The following is a 22,406-nucleotide window of genomic DNA, read 5'->3' as shown; positions in this document are numbered from 1 at the left end:
GTCAAAACATTGCAAACATCACGTGCTATTAGTTTAAATATCTATATATATATATATTTTTTTTTTATTATTTATTCTATATTTGTCTCTAAAAATTAATTATCAGTAAACACAAAATTAACCAGAAAATAATTGGATTAGACGGATTATAATTGGATTAATTTATAAAATATTAGTCATTGAAACAGACATGATACGTCTGATGATTTTACGGGATATAATTAGTGATAAACAGGAATTTTTTAAAACAGGTTACATCTAAAGGGTGCTCAATCTCTCTAACAGATTAGGAATTCACACATTTACACATCCAACAAAAGGTTAATAAATAAAAAAGTTATTATTTAATCAACCGGAAAATTATATATTATTTGTTTTATATCCAACAAATATATCTCAACATATAGATATATTTGTCATAAATTATATAAATAATTCCTAAGAGAGATTTCATCTGCCATATATATGTAAGTCTCCTTCACGCATTAGCCGTCGACCTGTTCCGAGGAAAAGTATCTGATGAAAGCCAAAAAGAAAGAACACAAAGTACCCAAGATGAACACTCCAATGCAAATAGCTCCTGCCACTATCATCCATGGTTCCATTGTAAAATAACCGAAAGAAGTTAGAAATGGAGTTTGAAGGTTGTACAACGTTAATGTTTCCTGTCTTTCGCTCTTCTTACAACATGCATTTCTGAATTCATAAAATGGATTTTAAAGGTGTTTTGGTATGGTTGAAAGAATCAAACTTTTATTAATGATGTTTATCCATAAAACACAAATCACACTAAACTGATGTTGAGATAATTTATCAAACTTTTAGTAGAAGAAATGACACATTAATTAAAACATAACAAAAATTAATAGATAACTTTTAGTAATGTTCTTAAACAATTTTAAAAATTTCCTTTTACATTTGTTTTTTGTATTTCAATTGAATTCCATCATATCATATTTTGAACTTTTCCTTGATTACCTTTCTGTATACTTAGAAAAAAAAAATCTAATCGTTCAATTATTATAAATTTTTGTTGTACATATAGATAGAAAAACAAAACATAAAAATCTACCGAAATATAATTTAAGCTTGATGACTAATAGAGTTTTCATAAAAATATTATAATGTGTTAAATTAATGTTTATCATATTGAAACAACCGGTACATTTCTTTATATATATATATAATATACAATATATAATTAAGCATCTCATATTAATTAATTAACTTAACTCGACCACAATTCACTAATCAACTAGCAATAAACGTTATGCACAGCAGAAACATACCAATAATACAAAACCAGTATATTATCAATACTACAACATTCCTATCTGATATGTCTATATTTTGTCTCTGCTAAACATGTATTTGTCATGTATTTAGTTAGGATAACTAGTTGTTTTGCATAAATTTCTAGTCTCTTTTGTACACTTTGCATATTTAGGTAGTTCTTGCATCATCTTCGCATACATTGTGCATTTCGGAGTATTTCAGGTATTTAGGAAACGTCGGAGTCGCACCGTTCGAGTCGCACCGTTTGAGTCGTACCGTTCGAGCCGACGTCCTTCGAATCGACCTAGCACCGTTCAAGTCGACGTCCTTCGAGTCGACCCAGCACCGTTCGAGTCGACGTCCTTCGAGTCGACCCAGCACCGTTCGAGTCACCCGTTCTCGCCAACACCATCACCCACTCGAGCCACCACTCGTTCGCACATGTCAGGAAGACGTTCCATCACACGCTTGAGAGAGTTCCCAAAACCGACTCCTTACCTTGTCGTTTTAAGTTTTAGGGTTTTCCATGTTGGACTACTATAAATACGTTTCGTTAAGTCTTGGCTGAGACATCTTATCTTTTATCTCATTTTCGTTTTGTTCTTAAGGTTCTACCTAGCCACCTAAAACGTTTTGAGACTTTGTATCCAAATATCTTTTAATCCATTTAGTTTTTGCTTTTGATTTCTTCTACAAAGTTGTTCATCTCATTCTTGTCTATCTTATTATGCTTTGTTCTATGTTTTCTGGATTTGTGTTTTTGGTGATGATTTCTGGATCTGAGTAGTGCTAGAGTTCTTGGGGATGGGATAGACTAGGTGGAGGATCTTAGGATGTAGAGTGTTTAAGCTTTGATTTTTATGATTCCCTTCTGGACTAGTGTTAGAAATGCTAGTTTCTCTCTGATCAATTGGAACTAGGTTCGAGACATTTCCACACCCAAAAGGTGTTTGATGAAATGTCTGACCAATTAGTGTCAGAGACTTACGTTCCTAGCCTAAGAGATTAGTTGTCTAGGATGTTTGTTGACGTGAATGAACTTGTCTGTCACGCCTGCTCAACCATGTTTCTCTAGCGAGAGCTGGGTATGGAAGTGGTTGAGTCTGAGTAGCTTTTTCCAAGAGATTGGATTAGCTAAGTTGTGATGTTCATTGTTTAGGGATAGATCGCTTGTGGCATGTTAAACACTCTGTAGACTAGGATACTCCACCAACATCAATTACTCCCATCCTTAGGACTTCTATCTTTTTGATTGATATTACATTCCTGAGACTGTTTCGTTTCTAGTTCTGTGATTCATTTTCGTTTTGCATTCTGATCACTCTAGGATTGTTAGACATAAAAACACTCTTTTTGATTTGGCTTAACTTGTGATTTCTTGATTGCATCTTGATTGCTAGCAACATCCCATTTGGATTGACACCTTAAGTACTACAACACATAAGGTTAATTGAACCTGCTAGGATAGACATAAAAAAAATCCTAGTATCACTATCCATTCTATCCAATAAACTATCATTACTCTAACCAAGGTTCCAACATAAACATTATCATAATCAATGTAACATCAGCAAACCGGAATCCCGGTTTAGGGGATGCATCGATCGATGCAAGGTCGATTTTGTGCGGACGAGTTTAAGTTAAACGTTGCGTTATGTGTGAGAAAAACCCTTAGGTCGTGTATAAAAGGGATTTGTCATGTTGTGGCTGAGGTTTGGCCGTTTCTGCAGAGAAAGAGTTTTGTGAGTGTTCTTGGAGTTTGAGGCTTTTTCGGTAGAGATCTGTAGCTGTGATCATTGTAGGAGCTTTGTATGAGCGTTTTTTTTGCTTTTTTAAGGTTTAGATTCGTCGTGGCAAAGGTAAGTGCATGACCATGGCTTTTCTAAGCTGGAGATCTCTCTGATCTGCTTGTTTCTATGTGTTTATTAGCTTGTTAGATCGTGGTTAAGTCATAGGAGGCAATGGGAAGCTTTTTATGGCTTTGTGTTATGTGATTTGGTGGTTTAGGGACGGAGATCCGGCGAGAAGCTTCGGAGAAAAAAGATGCTTGGCATGTGCGTCGGTCGATGCAATGCGAGGACAACACGAATTGACCTAGGAGCATCGGTTGATGCCATGTGGAGGCGTCGGTCGATGCAATTAGGGATTTCGTGAAATGTCGAGCATGTGTCGGTCGATGCACATTGTTTGTCGATCGATGCAAGTGTACCTTGTGTCGGTCGATGCAATCCCCAGTTGGTGTCGGTCGGTGCAAGCTAGTGTCGGTCGATGTAATCCCCAGTTGGTGTCGGTCGATGCATGTGTGGTGTCGGTCGATGCAGAGTCCTGGTTTGTTATTGTTGGTTATTGATTGTTGGTTGATGGTTAGAGATGTCTCTCTTGCTTGTGTGTATAACCCAATAGATGGGAGGATTGCCTTACTGAGTGTTTATAAAATACTCATGCATTGCAATTTGTGTTTGTGATGCAGGTAAAGGCAGTGTGAGAGTGAAATCAAGGCAATGAGGAGGAGGATGTTCTAGTGATTCACCTGGTTGTTGTCTAGCTTGCTAGAGTTGGATCGTTAGAACATTGTTTAGGATTGTTGGTTCTTTGATTCATGTTGTTTGGAGATTTATTATGGTTTAATATTGATTATTGGTATTATTATATCCGCTGTTTGGTGTGGTTGTGGTTAGGTGGCTAGTCAGTATGAGATCACTAGTCTGGATTATTATATTAATATTATTCATAGATTTATTATTTAAAAAAAAAGGGTCGGGTCGTTTCAATCAACAACACACAAACAAGACTCTAGATCATCTTCCTCGTCATTGCCTTGATTCCACGATCACACTTTGCCTTTACCTTCACCACAAACACAAATTGAGATGCATGAGTATTTAATAAACACTCAGTAAGGCAATCCTCTCATCTACTGGGCTATACACACAAGCAATAGATACATCACTAACCATCAACCAACAATCAATAACCAAACAATAACAAACCATGACTTTGCATCAACCGACACCAATACATACATCGACCGACACCAACTTGGGGTTGCATCGACCGACACAAGGTTTACTTGCATCGACCGACGCATGCTCGACATAGCACGAAATCCCTAATTGCATCGATCGACGCCTCCACATGGCATCGACCAATGCGCCTAGGTCAAACGCGCCGTCCTTGCATTTGCATCGATCGACAAACAATGTGCATCGACCGATGCACATACCACACATCGTTTTCCCCAAAGCTTATCGCCGGATCTTCGTTCCTACAAGCATCAAACTCGATCCCAAGCCCCAAGAAAGCCTCACAAAACCTCAAATAACATTCTAGCAAGCGACACAACACATAAACAAGCAAATCAAAGAAATCTCCAGCTTAGATAAGCCATGGTCATGCACTTACCTTTGCCAAGACGAATTTGAACCTCAACCACGAAGAACTACGCTCCTAGAAAGCTCCTACAATGATCTCAACTACAGATCTCTACAGGAAACGCCTCCAATTACCCAAAAAAATCTCAAGAACGCTTAAGAACAACCAAACACTTCTTTCTCTCTTTTTTTTCTGCAGAAACGGCCAAACTCGGCCAAACCCTCGAGTTTCTGTTTTTATAAGCGGTTCCAGGATTTTCCTAACCCCAAAACGCAATGTTTAACTTAAACTCGTCCGCACAACACTAACCTTGCATCAACCGATGCATCCCCTAAACCGGGATTTAGGTTTGCGGATGTTACACATATAATCCGACATAGTCAAATGTTTATCCTTAACTGTAATCTATTTGTGAAACTGCAGTTTTTATATAAAAATGTTTGATAAATGTATACATGCTTCTAACCCATTTTAATACGAGATCCTCTCATTTCGACATATATACATACACTAGTTTAAAAACATATCAATTCCTAAAATTAAATATAGAAAGATATTTTCATTAGTATGTTTTGGTTATTTTTATTATTAGTTACTAGATTTATATATTCAATTATAAATTTTAAATTTGAATATGTTAGAGAATCTAAATACGGTAATATATATATATATATATATATATATATATATATATATATATATATATATATATATATATATATCTTATATAATAAAATAGAGATCACTATAAAACATGCTTTAATAAGTTGACATGTGGCATCTCTCCATTTTTGACATTTGTATTCTAAATATTGTTATCGTTTTTTTTACTGAATTTATTTATATCATTATACTTAAGAAACTAAATATCAAAATGCATTATAGTTAAAGAAAATTAAGATACAATTTTTTGGTTATTTATTGACGATTTAAAGTTTAAAATAAATATCAAATTAGATAATGTTAACATAATTTAACATATAAAAATAATAAAATTTTCCCTTAAAGACATATTTTCCTATATTTTCTTTATATATTTCTTTACAAATTAATCAAAAAGATGTTATTTTGAGAAACTTATTTGTTTATGTTAAGGTGAGTATCTACGGTCCTTTTTCTTTTAGGATTAATAATTGACAGTATAATTTAATTAATTATTTTATTCTTTTAATAATTAATTGTATAATTTTCTCAATTTTTTTCTAATAGAATCAGTAATTTAAAGTTAGAATTAGTATTATTATATATGTATATATATGAACTATCTTTTATTATTTAAATTGTTTAAACTTTTAATTTCTTATAATTTATAAATATGTTAAAAGAAAGTTTTTGTATAATACATGACAAAATCTTTAATTATTAAAATTGACACTTGTCACTTGTCACGATCACTTGAGTTACTAACTTGGAAAACTAAGGTTTATATAATAACCTAATATTGAATACGCTATCAAATAATTTACCGATTGAAAAACTTAAGAAAATTACATAAGTTTGTATTTTGATTATCTTATTTTTCTTATATTATGTTAATCACTAATTTTAACACATTCAACATTTTTATACTTTAATCAATTTTCTGTATAAATTTATTTTTACTATATGATTATAATAAATAATAATTGTAATTAAATTGCAAATATTTTCCTTATTAATTGCAAATATTTTCCTTATTAATTGGATATATTTTTCTATTGAACTTAATGATTTAATAGATGACTTTCCTATTAGAATTAGTGATTTAATAGATTACTTTTGGTTTTATATACTTTTCAAAAATATTAATTGTAATCCTTTTATATTTAGAATTTTTTCATTTTCTTATAATTATTAAATAAAATTTCTTTTCGCACATGTCAAAATATTACCGATCTATCTTTAAAACCTAAGGTTTATATAATAAAATGTTGGATAACTCAGCTTAAATATGTATTTGAGTGAGGTGGGTAACAAAACAAAACAAAATAGCATGTATTAGTTTTATTTATTTATTATTAATTCAGTAATTCTCTAATAAACATGTAGCTTGCCGAGAAGATATATATATATATATATATATATATATATATTTTGTTATTGAATTGAAAAGAGAGGAAAATATTAAATGTTAAAGAACTCCTAACCAAAAAATAATTTCTTACAGACTGTAATTAACAGTCATGAAATTAGTCAGAAATATTTAACAGATACATATTCCGGCATATTCATAAAATTTTAACAGATACATCTGTTAAATTAGTCAGAAATATTTAACAGATAGTAAAAATCTAATTTTGAATCTGGTGTATTTACATCATAATTTTCACATGTTCCGGCGTAGATTCTTTAGTACATAATAAAATTATATATGAATTGTATGAATCTTCCACATTAGATTGCTGAACTATTGTATTGTACTGATCAACGTCTTAATTTTATAAAATGACAATAAGAGACATATTATAGTTGTAACATTGCTGACACATTTTCCTTTCTTACGTGAGTTTGAGCCACATGTTCATAGTTCCTACTCTTCGTCAATAGCAATCGTCAACATATCAGTCGAACAAGTTGTCTTAGGAATACACCGAATACTAAAGCAGGAAACGCTGCCAATACACAAATTACCGCTGCCAATACACAAATTACCGCTGCCGCCATAACTGTTATTAGCAACCGGTTCCTATATAGATAATAACTATATCAGATAATTGTATTTTAAGACCAAACAAAATTTCACTAATTATTCCAAGTGTATAACAAAATTTATAGAAGTTTTACTGTATATTTTTCAAATGAAGTCAGTAAGTCCAGTAAAAAAAAATATCAAGTTAGGGCATCTTCAACCCAAAAACGGCCGGATATTCCAAAAAAAAAATATACAGTTATATTTTTAGTTTTTTAATAAAGCTGAACCAATAAAAATTGTCTATGGCCTACAAACAGTAGAAAAAACGTTTCTACAACAGCAATTTCAGAAGCTATTCACTTTCTAGCGGGGCCAATATTTTAGTTTGTAATTAAAATTTGGGCCACAAAAAATATGAGCAACCCAATAAGCATTTTCACTGGAGTTGGTCTTAGTATTTTATTTTTATACAAATCTGTTTTGTTAAGTAGTTTAAGTCAACCATTGGGAACACTAACCCAAAGTCAACACCTTAACCTTAATTTTTACATGACTATTTTTAGTTCTCACTTTTCAGTGTTTCTCTAATACCTTATCAAACACAAAAGTTACTATAAAAGGATTCATGCAAGTTATTATAAATTAAGTACTAATTAAGTAGTCCACAAAAGTTACTATAAAATTCCACGCTTCATGCAAGTTATTTCAATAGTTGCATGTAAACTCTTTTAAAGTTCCGTTTCCCATTTCCGAAACGTTTCAGAAACACAGAAATAAGTCACGAAAACACGATTCCTATAAATCTCTGTTTGGAAACATGATGGAAACTCCGTTTTCATTTTGGTAACATGACGGAATTTTTTTTTTTAGCTTAGACCTTAATAAATATATTAATTTGAAAAATATACAGTAAAACCTCTATAAATTAATAATGTTGGGACCAAAATATTTTATTAATTTATAGTGATATTAATTTATCTATAAATTAATAATTATTTTATTTTATAGTGTAAATTAATAATTATTTATTATAGATATATGTTTAATAATTTAAATTTTTAAATTTATGAATTGAGACAATATTAGTAAAATAAGATTAGACTTCAGATTTTGTAAATATTATGGTATTGGAATTGAATCTGTAATATTTAGAAAACATTATTAACAATAAATTACAAATACAATAGATAAATTCACTTATATATATGACATACATAAATTCAATTTATGAATAATATATTTAATTATTATTTTCATAATCTATTTACTTATTAAAGTAAATTACAATTTACAAACAATAAAAAAAATCATTCATTTATTTACCACTTTTATCATTTTTCTCATTGCATTTTTAAACTTAGGATTAGTTTAAATTAAATCAATTTGTCTAAAAAAAATTGTTTTATCTATTTAATGATATAGTGATATTAAAAACAATGTGAAACAGAAAATATGTGAATTTGATTTTGAGAAACACAAAAAGACATCAAAACTTTCTACACCATTTTAAAATTATTTTGCAAGTTCAAATATTTCACGGGTGAAACGTATTTTACAGAAAATAAGCGCAAATTTGAATACACGAAAAAAACTTTCTTACATATTTTATTTTATACAAACAAATATTAAATCTCAAATAATAATTTTATTCATAATATTTTATTTAAATCAAGTTATCCCGCACTATGTGCGGGTTGGTACCTAATATATATATATATATATATATATATATATATATGTAACATATAGATTTTTTTTTCTTTTTTTTGAACCAAAAAAAAACAGGAATAAAATCGAGGTGTGATGTTAATGTACGACTGTACGAGCATGTAATTTTCTTACTACCGACTAATTAACATGGCGAGTATTCAACCACTAGATTACATTTGGTAGAAGTTGATTATGTGAAGTTAGATTTATACTTGATATTACAACAACTTCAAATTTGTTTAATTCACTATATCATCTTCAGATTTATAGTTGATTACAGAATATGTATGATATTAAAACGAAACTGATCAGTGAATTCATAATATTGGCGGGTTACCGTATACTGGTGTAAAAATCACAATTAGAGAGAATGTTGAAAATGTGTAGGCGAAGTATTATATTGGAATCCAACTTCTGAAAATTAAGAATAATAACTCAAAATTGGGCGAAGTATTATATTGGAATCCAACTTCTGAAAAATCCATATACTGTATGACTTAAATTTCTTATAGGATTAGATCAAAAACATATTTTTAATTCCGCACATTTTACTCATTGCTTCCCTCAACTCTTGGTGGTGTTCTGTTTCCACCAGAAGTAAGCTGCCACAAAGTGAAATCTGCAAGAAGATTCAAAAAAAAAGAAAACTGATTATTGATAGAAAAAAACAAAATACAAATTTGATTATAGACTTTGATTGTAACATCCGCGAACCGGTTTGGTCGGTTTAAAGAGATGTGTGATGTGTGATTGACACAGTGGATGCATCGATCGACACATCCTAATTTCGGGTTCGTTTGGTTTGTTTTAATCGACAATTCAATTTGGGTTTGGTTTAAGTGAGCTATAAACCGAGATATATAAACTGGAACTCGAACTAGGTCGTGGGGAGAACCTCTTTTGTCGATTCCAGAGAAAGAAAAAGTGTTTTTGAGCGTTCTTGTGAGTTTTGGAGATTTCTAACTGTTCTTAGGGGATCTGGAGCTAGGATCGTGTGGGAAGCTTGCTAGGAGTGTGCATTCGTCAGTTTTAGAGTCATGATCTTCTTTTTCAAAGGTGAGTACATGACCATGGCTGATCTAAGCTTGAGATTATCTGATTTTTGTATTTATGTGTTATGTGGTTGATTTCTTGGTTGTTTGGAGTGTTTTCGTGGTACTTGAGGCTTAGTGAGAGTCCTTTGTGACTTTGGATCGAGTTTGGTGCGGTTAGGGACGGAGATCTGGCATAAAGCTTTGAGGAGAACGATGCTTGGAATCTGCGTCGATCGATGTAAGGAGTGTGTCAGTCGACACCAACTTCCTGGTTTGTTGTTTAATTGTTGTTTGTTGGTTGGAGTGTCTCAATTGCTTGTGTGTATAGCCCAATAGATGAGAGGATTGCCTCGCTGAGTGTTTATGACAACACTCATGCATCTCAATTTGTGGTTATGGTGCAGGTAAATGCAAAGTGTGACCGTAGAATCAAGGCGATGAAGAGGAGGATGTTTTAGAGGCTTGGTTGTGTGTTCTATGTCATTGTTAGGTTACTAGAATGGAACCATGTGGTCTAGAACGGTTGTTTAGGTTGTTGGTTGTTTGATTTATGTTGTTTGTTTCTGACTGATTGGTTTAGATTTTGTAGACATATGGTTATTGGTTATTTATTTATCGGTTATTGGTTTATGTTATCTGTTGCTTGGTTTGAATGAGGTTAGGTTGTTAGTGAGTATGGAATCACTAGTTTAATATTTTATTTTACAAAATGGGTCGAGTCGTTTCATTGATAAGTTTTGTTTTTTATCTTTTGTAGTGCATCTATAATGCCCCGACCGCCACCTCTTAGTGGGTCCCATGTCCAATCAAAGTCCATGGGCCCACCTTCTTAATGGGCATCACGTCCTCTCACTAGGACCGTGAGCCCATCAATATCTGACGATCGGTTTGCTATGTCCGGAAGACTTTAAAGACTTGTTACCGTCTCTACAAATCACCACATGATCTTTCCCTGTGTTTTGACCTCACTCGCACAGTTCCGACAATCACTTCCTGGAAGGTCACCTATCCTGAGACTACTCCAGCTCAAACACACATAACTCTGGAGTTCTCTTATAACCCTTGACCGAAAAGATAAGTGCACTTTGGTGACATAGATGGCCAAATCAATTCTTTTAAATCTCTCCGCGAGTCTCTGAAACCGGCGTGTCACATAATCCAATCATCAACATTCAAATGAATCAAGGTTTAAAGTTAGACAACTTTATTATTATAAGAACACAACACCATTTTAACTCTCTTCAAGTTCAGAATTTGGTTATGATGAATCATCTGAGTTCTTATTTGCAAAACCATAGTCTCAGAGCCAAAACTGAAACATTGCTAAAGACAAATCTCTCAATTTAGCAAACATAAACAAACCATGGAACACAGATCATTCTGTCATGTGGAAGTTTTAACTCAAATTAGGTTTTTGGTTTTTCATGATGAGATAATGTACCTTAACTCTTTCGGGAATATCCAGAACTGTTTTCAATGATTTTGTGATGATGCAGTACTGAAAAATGACTAAAAGAATCATCCAAATGATGAAGCAAATCTGAAGTAAACACTTAGACACCACCGTTTATCAAGTCACTAGGTGGATTTCTTTATATTAATATATATTTTTTGGTTGAAAGTAATTGGGGTTTGTTAATGGTTTACTGTGTTTAAAAAAAATAACATTTGATATCTATTTTGGGGTTTGTTTTATTTGTATTCATTAACTATATAGTTTATTTAAATTGATCAGTTTATCCTTTTTCTAAATTATGAACAAATTCTTTTGTGTTATTTCTAGGTCTTACATATTTTTGGATATTTTGACTGGTTGTTGTTTCTTCTTATGTGGCGTACTTATTTCATACATTAAGTGAGAAAATAAATACTTAAGCAGAAATAACTGAATCGTAAATTATTGATAACACGTAATCTACCAATATTTTTGAAGCCGGAAGTAGTAGTGTTTGACTTTGTTGGTTGTAGTTGGCTCTCTATTTGTTTTTTTTTTTTTGTGCAATCATATTTCTCCTCTTTTCTTTTCTTGTGCTCTCTTAGCAGCCATGGAAGGTAACATACATGTATGGGAGTATGACACCCTGCTTTCAAAGACTTGCGTAGAGGTTTAAAAGAATTGATTTGGCCACATATGTCACCAAAGTATACTTATCTTTTCGGTCAATGGTCCTGAGAGAACTTTGGAGTTAAGCATATTTGAACTGTAGTAATATTAGGATGGATGACCTTCCGGGAAGTAACTGTCGGAACTGTGAGAGTGAGGACAAAACACAGGGAAGATCATGTGGTGATTTGTAGAGAAGGTAACAATACTTTAAAACCTCCCAGACGTCCATCGGATATGGATGGGCTCACAGACCTAGTGAAATGACGTGAGACCCATTAAACAAGGTGGGCCCATGGACTGGGATTGGATATGGAGACCACTAAAAGATGGCAGTCGGGAGGTTACAGGGAGTCATAGAAGATGTTTTAGGATATATAAAAAGAATCTTATAAAAAGAAAAACTAAATGAATTCAAATAGGTGTCTAAAGTTAGATCATAGGACTTCATACCATCATTGGGTGAGCATATAGGAGAGTTTGATGTTTTTGGTTTTTTCCGTCAATCGCTTGCTATCTTGAGAATCATATTATCTGCAGATGTTGAACTTATAAGAAACTTGTAATAATCATAATTTTATAAGAAGAAATAATACTTGAAGTAAGTGTTTGAAGAAAAAAAAAGAAAAGTAAGTATGAGAATGCTCTACATATTTCGACGTTTAAAAGCTAAAAATTTGGAATTCAAGTAAATATGAAATTTAATTAAGTAATACTTGTTATGTTTTTGTTAAAAGATAACTAATGTTACACACCACATGAAATCATATATATTAAACGTCAAAATCTAAAAAAAAACAAAATAACAAATGTTGAAATAGAGGAAAACAAAACTGGTGATAAAAGAGGCCGAGTCATTGGCTCCAACTATTAATCTTCAATGAGAGAGTGCTACACATCATCTTCTAGGATATGATCAGTTTATTGGCTACTCAAAACTATACATCATGATGTTCATAATATATAAATAATATACCATGTTTTAAAAATCCCCGCCTAGTATCGATTACACCACGTAAAATCGCTAGGCTCACCATTTCCACTTCGATTAATGACTAATCCCCGCCTAGCATCGATTATCTAATTATGCCAGTTTAATTTGATTATAACCCATCTCATCTAATTATTTCCTGCTTAATTTTTTGTATACCGATTATTTTTGTAGCTAAATATAGTTCAAATATATATTTTTGTTATTTAGACATTTAGATTAAGAGTTTGTACTTTGTGATATTTTACAATAACTAATGGACAACCTTTTAGTGAAAATCATAAAATTTTATTTTAAAATTATGTTTTTATGTTTTTACCATAATATCAAAAAAAATAATATAGTCTTATATTTTGTTTGTTGTTTTTTCTTTTAACATAAATAGGATTATACATATACTTAGTACGATATATTTTATTTTAGTATTAATTTAATAAAATAACCCTACAACTATGCTCCGATTAATCTCCGTTTAATCTTCGATTTTTACTTTAGCCGCTAGGACCACCTCGACCGCCCAATTAGCGCCTAGCAATTTCTAAAACAGTGGTAATATATATGCAGTAATAATATCCCCAAAAAAAATTAAGAACAAAGATGTGTATAATAGCATATGCTACACGTATATATTGAAATAAGCTAAAAAATGTTAGCTGAATACTAAAAAATATACAAAATTTACAAAATTATGAGATTTTAGATATGAAAGTTAGTTAGATGTGTGTATTACTATATATTGGTAAAATTGTAGTTAAGATCATATTATAAATTCATTATTTAATTGGGTAGTAATTGCTGCACTAATCTTTATATCAATTCATTTTTCATTGTCATAACAGTTACATAATCTATAAAAGAGTTACAAAAATGCAATAATTAATATTAATATGTTTTTATTTTTTATTTTTTTTTTATTTTTTAATTTTCATTAATCATTCATTGCAATGCTATAAATACTATGGAGGTGACAAAAACATCAAAATAAACATAAATAAATTGCAATTAATTAAAATTTAGTGCCTTAAAATATGGATATGATTATTAATATGAGAGTTATAAAATATGTAAGAAATTTTTTTAAAAATAATTGAATAAAGAACTGATTTTTTGGTTTAAATAAAAAATTCAAAATGATTGTAAATAGAAATATATGATAGGAACTTCAAACTAATCAAATTAAAATTTTAAATACATATTTCGTTATCTAATTAAACGAAATATGAATTGAGCTATTTATCTATAACTATTATAAATTCTATATATTAAAATATACTTTAATTTTTATAATTAGAATGAAATTCCAAAATAATTTAATATTTCTATATTTATATTACTAGAATTTGTACCCGCGCACGCGCAGAATTTTAATTTTAAATATATCTTATCCATAAATTGTTGAGCTCAAATATAATCATTCCAACTTTTGAGTATCTTATTATTTGGTTCTCAAAGTTAGTAACTCACCAGATTGTGAACCGTGTTAGTTTTAACGATCAGAAAGTTAAAAACTCGGCATATCGTCACAAATGTCAGTTTTAACGATTAAACATCCAAGTTAGTAACTCATCATATCGTGACATGTGTCAATTTTAACGCAATCTTTGACTTTGAAGTGTTAACAAAGTTTCTTATGCATAATAACTAAGGTTTTTAAGGTTAACAAATTTATCACGGTGTTATTATTATCCTACTATATTAATTGGGAAGTACAAATATAAAACTAACCTTAAAATATATAAAAAATTACATTCAATTGCCATTAGAAAAACTTAATTAAGATTAATTAATTAATTAAATAAATAGAATTAATTAAAAAGGAAAATTGTAGACACATAAAATAAAATAAATTGTAGAAAAGTAAAAAAATATCTATTATAATCAAAACTAATTCGTACTTTAAAAAAACAAATTAACAGGTAAGATTATAAAAATCTAATCTAATAAAATCTAAAGTTTATTACATGCAAATGTTTTATTGACAGATTTTAAATAAACATTTTTAAAACACAAAACTTTTAATATAAGCAAAACAAATTTTTAATCACAAATTGTTATAAATAACATAATAAAAATATAAATTCATTAAAAAATTTCATCAAACAAAAATTTCAGCTCGGGGAAAACCGCGGGTTAGTACCTAGTAAATATATAACTTACTTTACTCAGTGATATACAACATCTAAATATTTTAAGATAATATTTCTTTGTTATATTTATTTGCGATTTTGCGTGGGATTTTAGTTAAAAATTTTATCAATCAGAATCATTGAATATGAAAATAATTTGAAGATTAAAAGATAAATCTATATAAAAGCAGTACTTATTTTACTAATCTATATATAACATATATTGTCTAGTGTCGCAATAATATTGTCGACAATCTTCTGACATTTTATCTTTAAAAAAGTTTATTCCATATTTATATCCCATGAAAACATAATTTTAAAAGTTCTAACGTCAATGTCAATCGTCGACCTAACTATAGAAACCATTTAATCATATCAATATCCTACATTAAATGCGAATAATACAAGTTTCATGAACAGTTTTATTGCTATATCGCTACAATGAGGTTGTCAAAATGCATTATCTGCCATAATAGAATTTCAGACTAAGTCAAGAATGCTTAAATGATGAAACATTTTAAACCCCACAATGAATATCTATTCACTAATCCAAGCTACATTTTTTTTAAAAATCTCATATGTTATTTGCAGATGTCAATTTTGTGATGCAACCACAACTTCGTCTTCTAAAAAAAAACATAGTTTACTTAAAATATGTTGTTTTTGCCAATGTTTTGTGTTAAAATCATTTGATAATATATATATATATATATATGTGTGTGTGTGTGTGTGTTATATTTGTTAAATACTGTATGTTTTCTATCATGTTATTAAATTGTAGCTCCAGTTGATAATATACCTTATGAGATAGCTACACAAATCACATGCCACTTTTTGTAACAGTTTGCATATCAATTTTTCTATATTTCCTGACCATTGATTTTTTTTTTAGATAGATTATTTTTTTCAAAATTCTTTTTCATAGTTTTTCCAAAAAAAGTGTGCCCCTTACAATGTATTTGTTTTAGATCAAAACGTTTAAGTTAAGTTAAGTTAAGTAATTAATCTTTTCTTTCTTATAAGTAAAATTTAATAATAAATCTTTATGGTATATGTTTCTTAGAAACTAATGTTTCACTTCAATTTTATTTTCATGTTTAGATTTATATAAATACAATTACATAACTTGTTTTTTTACTCCACCATGCATTAAAATCTTACTTACATTCTAAAACTCATTAACCCATTATAAATTTTGAAATATAATCATTTTTTGGTTATAATTTTAAAATAACATTATTACTAAAACAAATTTCTAGTATTATTTTTACTATTTTAAAATTTTCATTTAATTTACTTAATTCATTTTTGGATAGTTATTATTTTTATTATTTACTAAAAATTATATTATTGTTTATACTATTTTAAAATTTAATTAATTTTAGTTAATTCGTTTATAATTCATAAATATGCAATGAGTGAATATTAAAAATAGTACTTTTATGCAAAAAAAAAATTGATTAGGTGGATGTTGATGTGGAGGAAGGAGGAGTGAGCAAAATTAACATTATATATATAGATGTATTTATTTTGACTTAAGTTGTTTATTATTATTATTATTATTATTATTATTATTATTATTATTATTATTATTATTATTATTATTATTATTATTATTATTATTATTATTATTATTATTATTATTATTATTATTATTATTATTATTATTATTATTATTATTATTATTATAAAAAAGAAACTAGAAATTAAAAATGAAGACACATGGCAGATCTACATATGTCACATGAGAGGCTTTGAGAGCAGGTTTGTAAATGGCTCTCTATTTTAATATATAAGATGTATATTTATTATTTTGTACAGAATCCTACATCAAATGTACATATACCAAATGTTTATCTTTGACTATAATAATCATGTTAAACAACTCACATATGTAGACATGTTTCTTACCCATTTTAATATATACACAACTAGATAAAATAATATCTAATGAGTAATGACAAATCATGTAACAAACTACATATTATATGTAGTAGCTGTGTCCTATTCTGTACTTAATCATCTCATCCATTTTTCACTTAAATTAACAAAATAGTTGTATTTTGAAGCCAATTGAGAAAAATTTATAGTTTTGGTCCAAATGATCGGTATAACCAAATAAATAATAAAAAAAAAAAACCTTCTAGGTGGTGATTTTTTTTTTTGTATCCATTTGGATAATATCTATGAACTCATTTAAAACAAAAGATTCCAACTAATTAATTTCCAACATATTGAGCATACCAAATAGTACGTAAAAAAACTTCAATACCAATCTAATTTTGAATTTGAGATCGGCATATTTGATTCCCTCCTTTAATTCGTTTTACCAAAATAATGGCTCTAGCTAGGCTCTCTAGCCTCTAATCTTGAAGGGTTACTTAAGATTACATGAAGCTATAGTAGTAAATCTGCCATAAGTGTGGCAACTAGTTGCATCTATAGGCTGCTCAATCTCTCTCACCAGATTCCTAATTACACTTTTCACAAATCTCTTTTCTTTAGGATCTTTCCACAAAACCCTCAAAATTTCAGGAGGTATTACTGCTTTTGCAGCTCGAACCACCAACTTGTTACCATCTATCTCCGTACCATTCAAGCTGTTTTATAGAACACAAAAAAGGGGTCAAGACTTTTGTTTGTTATGTTAAGAAAAAGGATGTTTGGTTTCTGGTTCTACCTGTTGAGAATGGTGAGCATGTTTGGCCACTCAGAGACATCAAAATGCACATCTGCAATGTCGTATCCTTTCATATATACCAGTTTGATCTGTCCATAAGGAGAACACAATGCTCGTACATTTCTCCCTGCTGATTCCGACAAGTTTGAAATCCTTGCCACGGTTGTCCTCGGTATATCAATCCTAGAGATAAACAATTGTGTGTTGCAGATGCTAATTGAATGCTCTGCAAGTGCTCTCTCTTTGCCGTCTTCCGTCTGCAACACAAGTAGAAGATTTATCTACGGTGGATCTGGCATTTGATTCTGAATGTAAACAAGAGAAGCTACAATAAAACCACACCTCAAACTCCACGAAAGCATCTGTTCTCGATGAACCCAAGATAAACTTTGATATGTTACTCCTACAGAACCTTAGCGCTTCTTTGATCTGATTTGAACTAAAATCATGCGTCAGCGGATGAATCTTAACTGTTCGGGCTGGTTCCTTCACCAATGCAATAGGCACATGTGGATCGCCAATGAGATCCGGAATACATATCGTTTCTACCATGTCTTCCTGACAAGTTGCCTCAACAACTGCACTGTTACTTTTCACCGCCACACTACCTTTCTTGAGAGCCTCCTTGACTGCAGAGTTAGTCTACAAATATGGAAGCAAAGAGCAGGTCAGCAGAAAAACACTCTTTAAGAAAAAGTTTACACAAGAAGACAGTGTGCCACGTTTCTCCAGATAGAGAATGCGGGAAAAAAAAACTAACCTCAAAAGTTAAGAGAGCATCTTTATAAATGCACCCTCCAAAAGAGGGAATTTCTTGTACATCCAAAATGGCTCCAAACTTAGAAAACACTTCAACAATGTCGTTCTTGTTACATGATTTTTTCAAAAACCTTAGCAGCACTCTGTTAGGAGAGTGTTTTCCAGCAGATAATGCAGACAAACTCTTTTCTGTTACCTTAGGATTCACGGTGGTAGCAGCAAAGGTAGCCTGACTGCACAATGATTGGTTTTCCACTACTAAAGTTTCCCCTTTGGATTCTTCTTCCTGTAGTGCACAACCATTTTGCGTTGCAGGATTGCCTTTGTATACGCTTATTTCTTCTCTACCATTGGAATGCAACGAGTTGGCATCTGCGCCCGTGCCATTGTCAGCCGGAAGGTTAAGAGACTCCATCAACTTATCCATGCTACTCACTGCCAGAGGTGCTGTGGTTTTTCTAGGGCTTTCAAACGAAAATATACTTTTTCTTTCTCTAGTAGCAGCCAGTTCTCCACTCTGACCATGAATCCCACCCCTTGATAGAATTGATACCAAAGAGCCTAGAGCTTGAGGAGCATCCGACAATATGTCCTTATCATATTCCTTGGAGATAATTTTAATTTTCTGGACCGGATCAGACAGCATTTCACCAAATAGACCGTGTTGATCGCCTGCATCACTACACCGTTCTCTTGTAGACTGACTGGAGTTACTGTTACTCAAAGCCTCAAATCTCAGAGGAAGCTTCACCTCTTTATATGGATCCGAGTTTACAAACAAGTTCGAGAGACTATTACTAGGTGGTTTCGCTTGATCGGATTGCCCTTTCTCAGGCTGCAGGTTCCCCATATTTTCCCCAGATGATGTCAGACTTTCTGATACTTCTTTAGTCAAGAAACCTGAAGCGACATCTTTGGAACTTGGTTCCTCGGAAGGATCCACTCTTTCAGGTTGTATTCCGCTCAACACCTTCTCCTGCGCAAAATTCAAGCCATCTACTCTATCAATACTATCTAAACTCTCTTCATTTACAGATAAGCTTTCTCTCTTCCCAGAAGTCTCCATTACTGCCACACTTTGAGATATATCTCGAGATCCCACTTCAGAGACCGAAGAAGACTCTTCATTTATTCTTGAAGCGATACAGGTTTTGTTTTCTGCAGCAACACTTTGAGCTGCATGTTGAGATCCCGTTTCAGAGACTGAAGACTCTTCATTTACTCTTGACGCGATACAAGTTTTGTTTTCTGCAGCAACACTTTGAGATACATCTTGAGATCCCATTTGAGAGACTGAAGACTCTTCATTTGTTCTTGAAGCGATACAGGTCCTGTTTCCTACAACAACACTTTGAGATGCATCTTGAGATCCCACTTCAAAGACTGAAGATTCTTCTTTTACACTCGAAGTGATACAGTTTCTGTTTTCTGCAACGTTCTGCAAGGTGACCACTTTAGTTGCAGTCACATCAGATGAGGAAACCACGGATGATTTTAGCGAGTCTTCACCTGAAGTTTTGTCCATCGAATATACGCTTCCCAAAATCTTTTGCTTAAGATTAGTCAGTAAACCTCCGAAAGAGTACCAACGCATTCCCGTTTGGCCAATATCTCTACACATCACAAAACAAAAGAAAAGAAAGACAGAGCAGCTATCATACATTATAAAAGTAAATGGAAGAAGACCAATGCATCACCCATGAAAACTGAATCAGTAAGTTAATGTATGACACATTAAGTTGCTAGCTCCAACACAATAGAGTCTACAATGGTAAATCCACTCACAGTTCGAAGACACAAAAACATGATGAAATCAAACCACCAAAAACTCCAACCAAAACCCCATTCCCAGATTTTGTTTCTAAGTATACTCGTTACTACTAGTAAACTTTAATCTAAACCCATAACTCAGTTTCTTCTGATGACAAAAAAGATTCTAAATTATTTCCTTTTCTAAATCAATATTGAGAACCCATCTAAGTATATATATACTCACTTGTTCGTGGAAGCTTTAGATTCTGACAATCTATCATATTTCCGACCATCCTCGAGAGAAGAACATAACCACCTTCTCGTCAAAGGTATCAAACCTGTAAACAAAAATCAATTTTTTTTTTTTTTCCAGAATCGTCAATATCGAATCATTTGCTTTATATGAAAAAAATCAAGACGATTCAAAAAAAGGGTTTACGTTTCATCACCTCTGTTGTTCAAATGTGGAGTTAATTTGGGTGAAAGTAAACGACCAATGGCCATTTTCTCGAGAAGCTTTCCTCAAAAAACCCTTCCTTTGAGGTTTAAGAGAGGAGACGGAAGGTAGAAGAAGAAGCTCTGGAACCGGACACTTTTCTTTTTTTCAGGTTTTCGAGAGAATGTTTTGGTTTAGTACTTAACCGATGGTTCATTGGTTTAATTCGATTTTGATTTTAAATCTAAAGCCCAATAGAAAATGAGAAATTGTTGATATAACCGTTGGATATTATTGGGGTTAACCGGATTGATGTTACTCTTACTAATATTATATTTGGATTGGTTTGGTTTAAGCTAATTATTGGTTCGGATCGGTACGAGGGCCAAATTAACACCCATAGATATGTCGAATTTAGTTAATTTTGGCTTTTCTTTTTTTTTTTTTGTCAGAATTTTAGTTTTGGCCTTAAAAACTTAAATTGACCCATATAGTTTTATTCCTTACATTTTGACTCATAACTATTCATTGCAGCTCTACCATTTGTAACATGCACCTTTCAGTTTTTTTTTTTTTTTTTTTCTCAAATCAACACACATCTTCCTCCTACTGAAATGTATCACATTTTTTGTTTTGTTTTTTGTTACTAGTGAAATAGAAAGAGAAAAAGGAGGACTGGAGGAGGAGGAGGACCGGAGGCAGCGGCGTATCTAAAAATTATTTTTAGCGGGGTCGAAAACATAACTAATTTTTTTTTAAAACATAAATATAAAACATCTTACAAAACCATTGTACGAGTTTTCATATCCTGAAATTAGAATCTATATAAAGAAAACAAAAAAGATTGTTTAGACTAGTTCTAATGATATAATTACAAATCGATTAAAGCTATATCTTATAATCTATCAAATTTTGTATCCTCGACCAAATCTTTTCTTTTCAAAAACTTTCTCATTGTTTCATGCATTTTCCTGAATTTTTTTTTTTTTTTGCAAAGAATAAATTTCTAATAATTTAAAAGTGTCAATCACAACTAGTCAAGCTAATAAACTATCAAAAGCAATGGCCTTTGTAAAAGTACTAGAATCTACATTTGCTTGCTTGCATTAGTACCAAAAATTTGAAATCTACATAAACAATAATGAACAGCTCATGGCAAATATTAAATACTAATTTAGTAATTTTGATTGGGAAAATTAGTATTTTCATGAATTTTATCTAATTTTCAATATAGATATGTATAAATATATAATTATATGAAATATATTCTTAGAACAAGATCAAAAAAACAAAAGTTGATAGAGGAACAGAGGAAGAGAAGTTGAAGCAAGGCAAAACAAGATATAAAATTTTGACGTAATCTTAGGATTATTATGTTAAGTTTTGTATTATTTAGTTAGAATTATTTAATTGTTTTGGTAAAGAAAATATTAGTGGACCACTACAAATAAAGTCTACCAAATATATATATATTTTTCTTTTATTACCTGGATTGAATAAGATGATTGAAACTAATATATGTATTACTAAATTTTTTTTAATTAATGAGGAGTCAA

General features: G+C 31.0%; 1 protein-coding gene across 1 annotated transcript; it reads right to left on the bottom strand.

The window, feature by feature from the left end:
* Window positions 1–17,503: 17,503 nt before the first annotated feature.
* On the bottom strand, window positions 17,504–21,057 carry LOC147949762 (uncharacterized). The gene is made up of 6 exons (XM_087456631.1): window positions 20,864–21,057; window positions 20,659–20,752; window positions 18,664–20,275; window positions 18,246–18,545; window positions 17,904–18,160; window positions 17,504–17,823 (listed from the first exon to the last, which is right to left on the bottom strand). Exons 1-6 carry the CDS (start codon window positions 20,916–20,918, stop codon window positions 17,601–17,603), a joined length of 2,541 nt encoding a protein of 846 aa, XP_087312757.1. The 5' UTR covers window positions 20,919–21,057; the 3' UTR covers window positions 17,504–17,600.
* Window positions 21,058–22,406: the final 1,349 nt, after the last annotated feature.

Source organism: Camelina sativa, chromosome 1 (genome assembly GCF_030686135.1).
Source record: "Camelina sativa cultivar CO46 ecotype springtype chromosome 1, ASM3068613v1".
Taxonomy (NCBI): domain Eukaryota; kingdom Viridiplantae; phylum Streptophyta; class Magnoliopsida; order Brassicales; family Brassicaceae; genus Camelina; species Camelina sativa.
This window is presented reverse-complemented; position numbering and strand designations above follow the sequence as displayed.

Coding starts and splice junctions, on each gene's coding strand:
- LOC147949762 (XM_087456631.1), bottom strand. CDS start 20,918: ATGGCCATTGGTCGTTTACTTTCACCCAAATTAACTCCACATTTGAAC. Junction 20,753..20,863: donor TCCACATTTGAACAACAGAG/GTGATGAAACGT, acceptor TTTTGTTTACAG/GTTTGATACCTTTGACGAGA. Junction 20,276..20,658: donor TCTAAAGCTTCCACGAACAA/GTGAGTATATAT, acceptor TGTGATGTGTAG/AGATATTGGCCAAACGGGAA.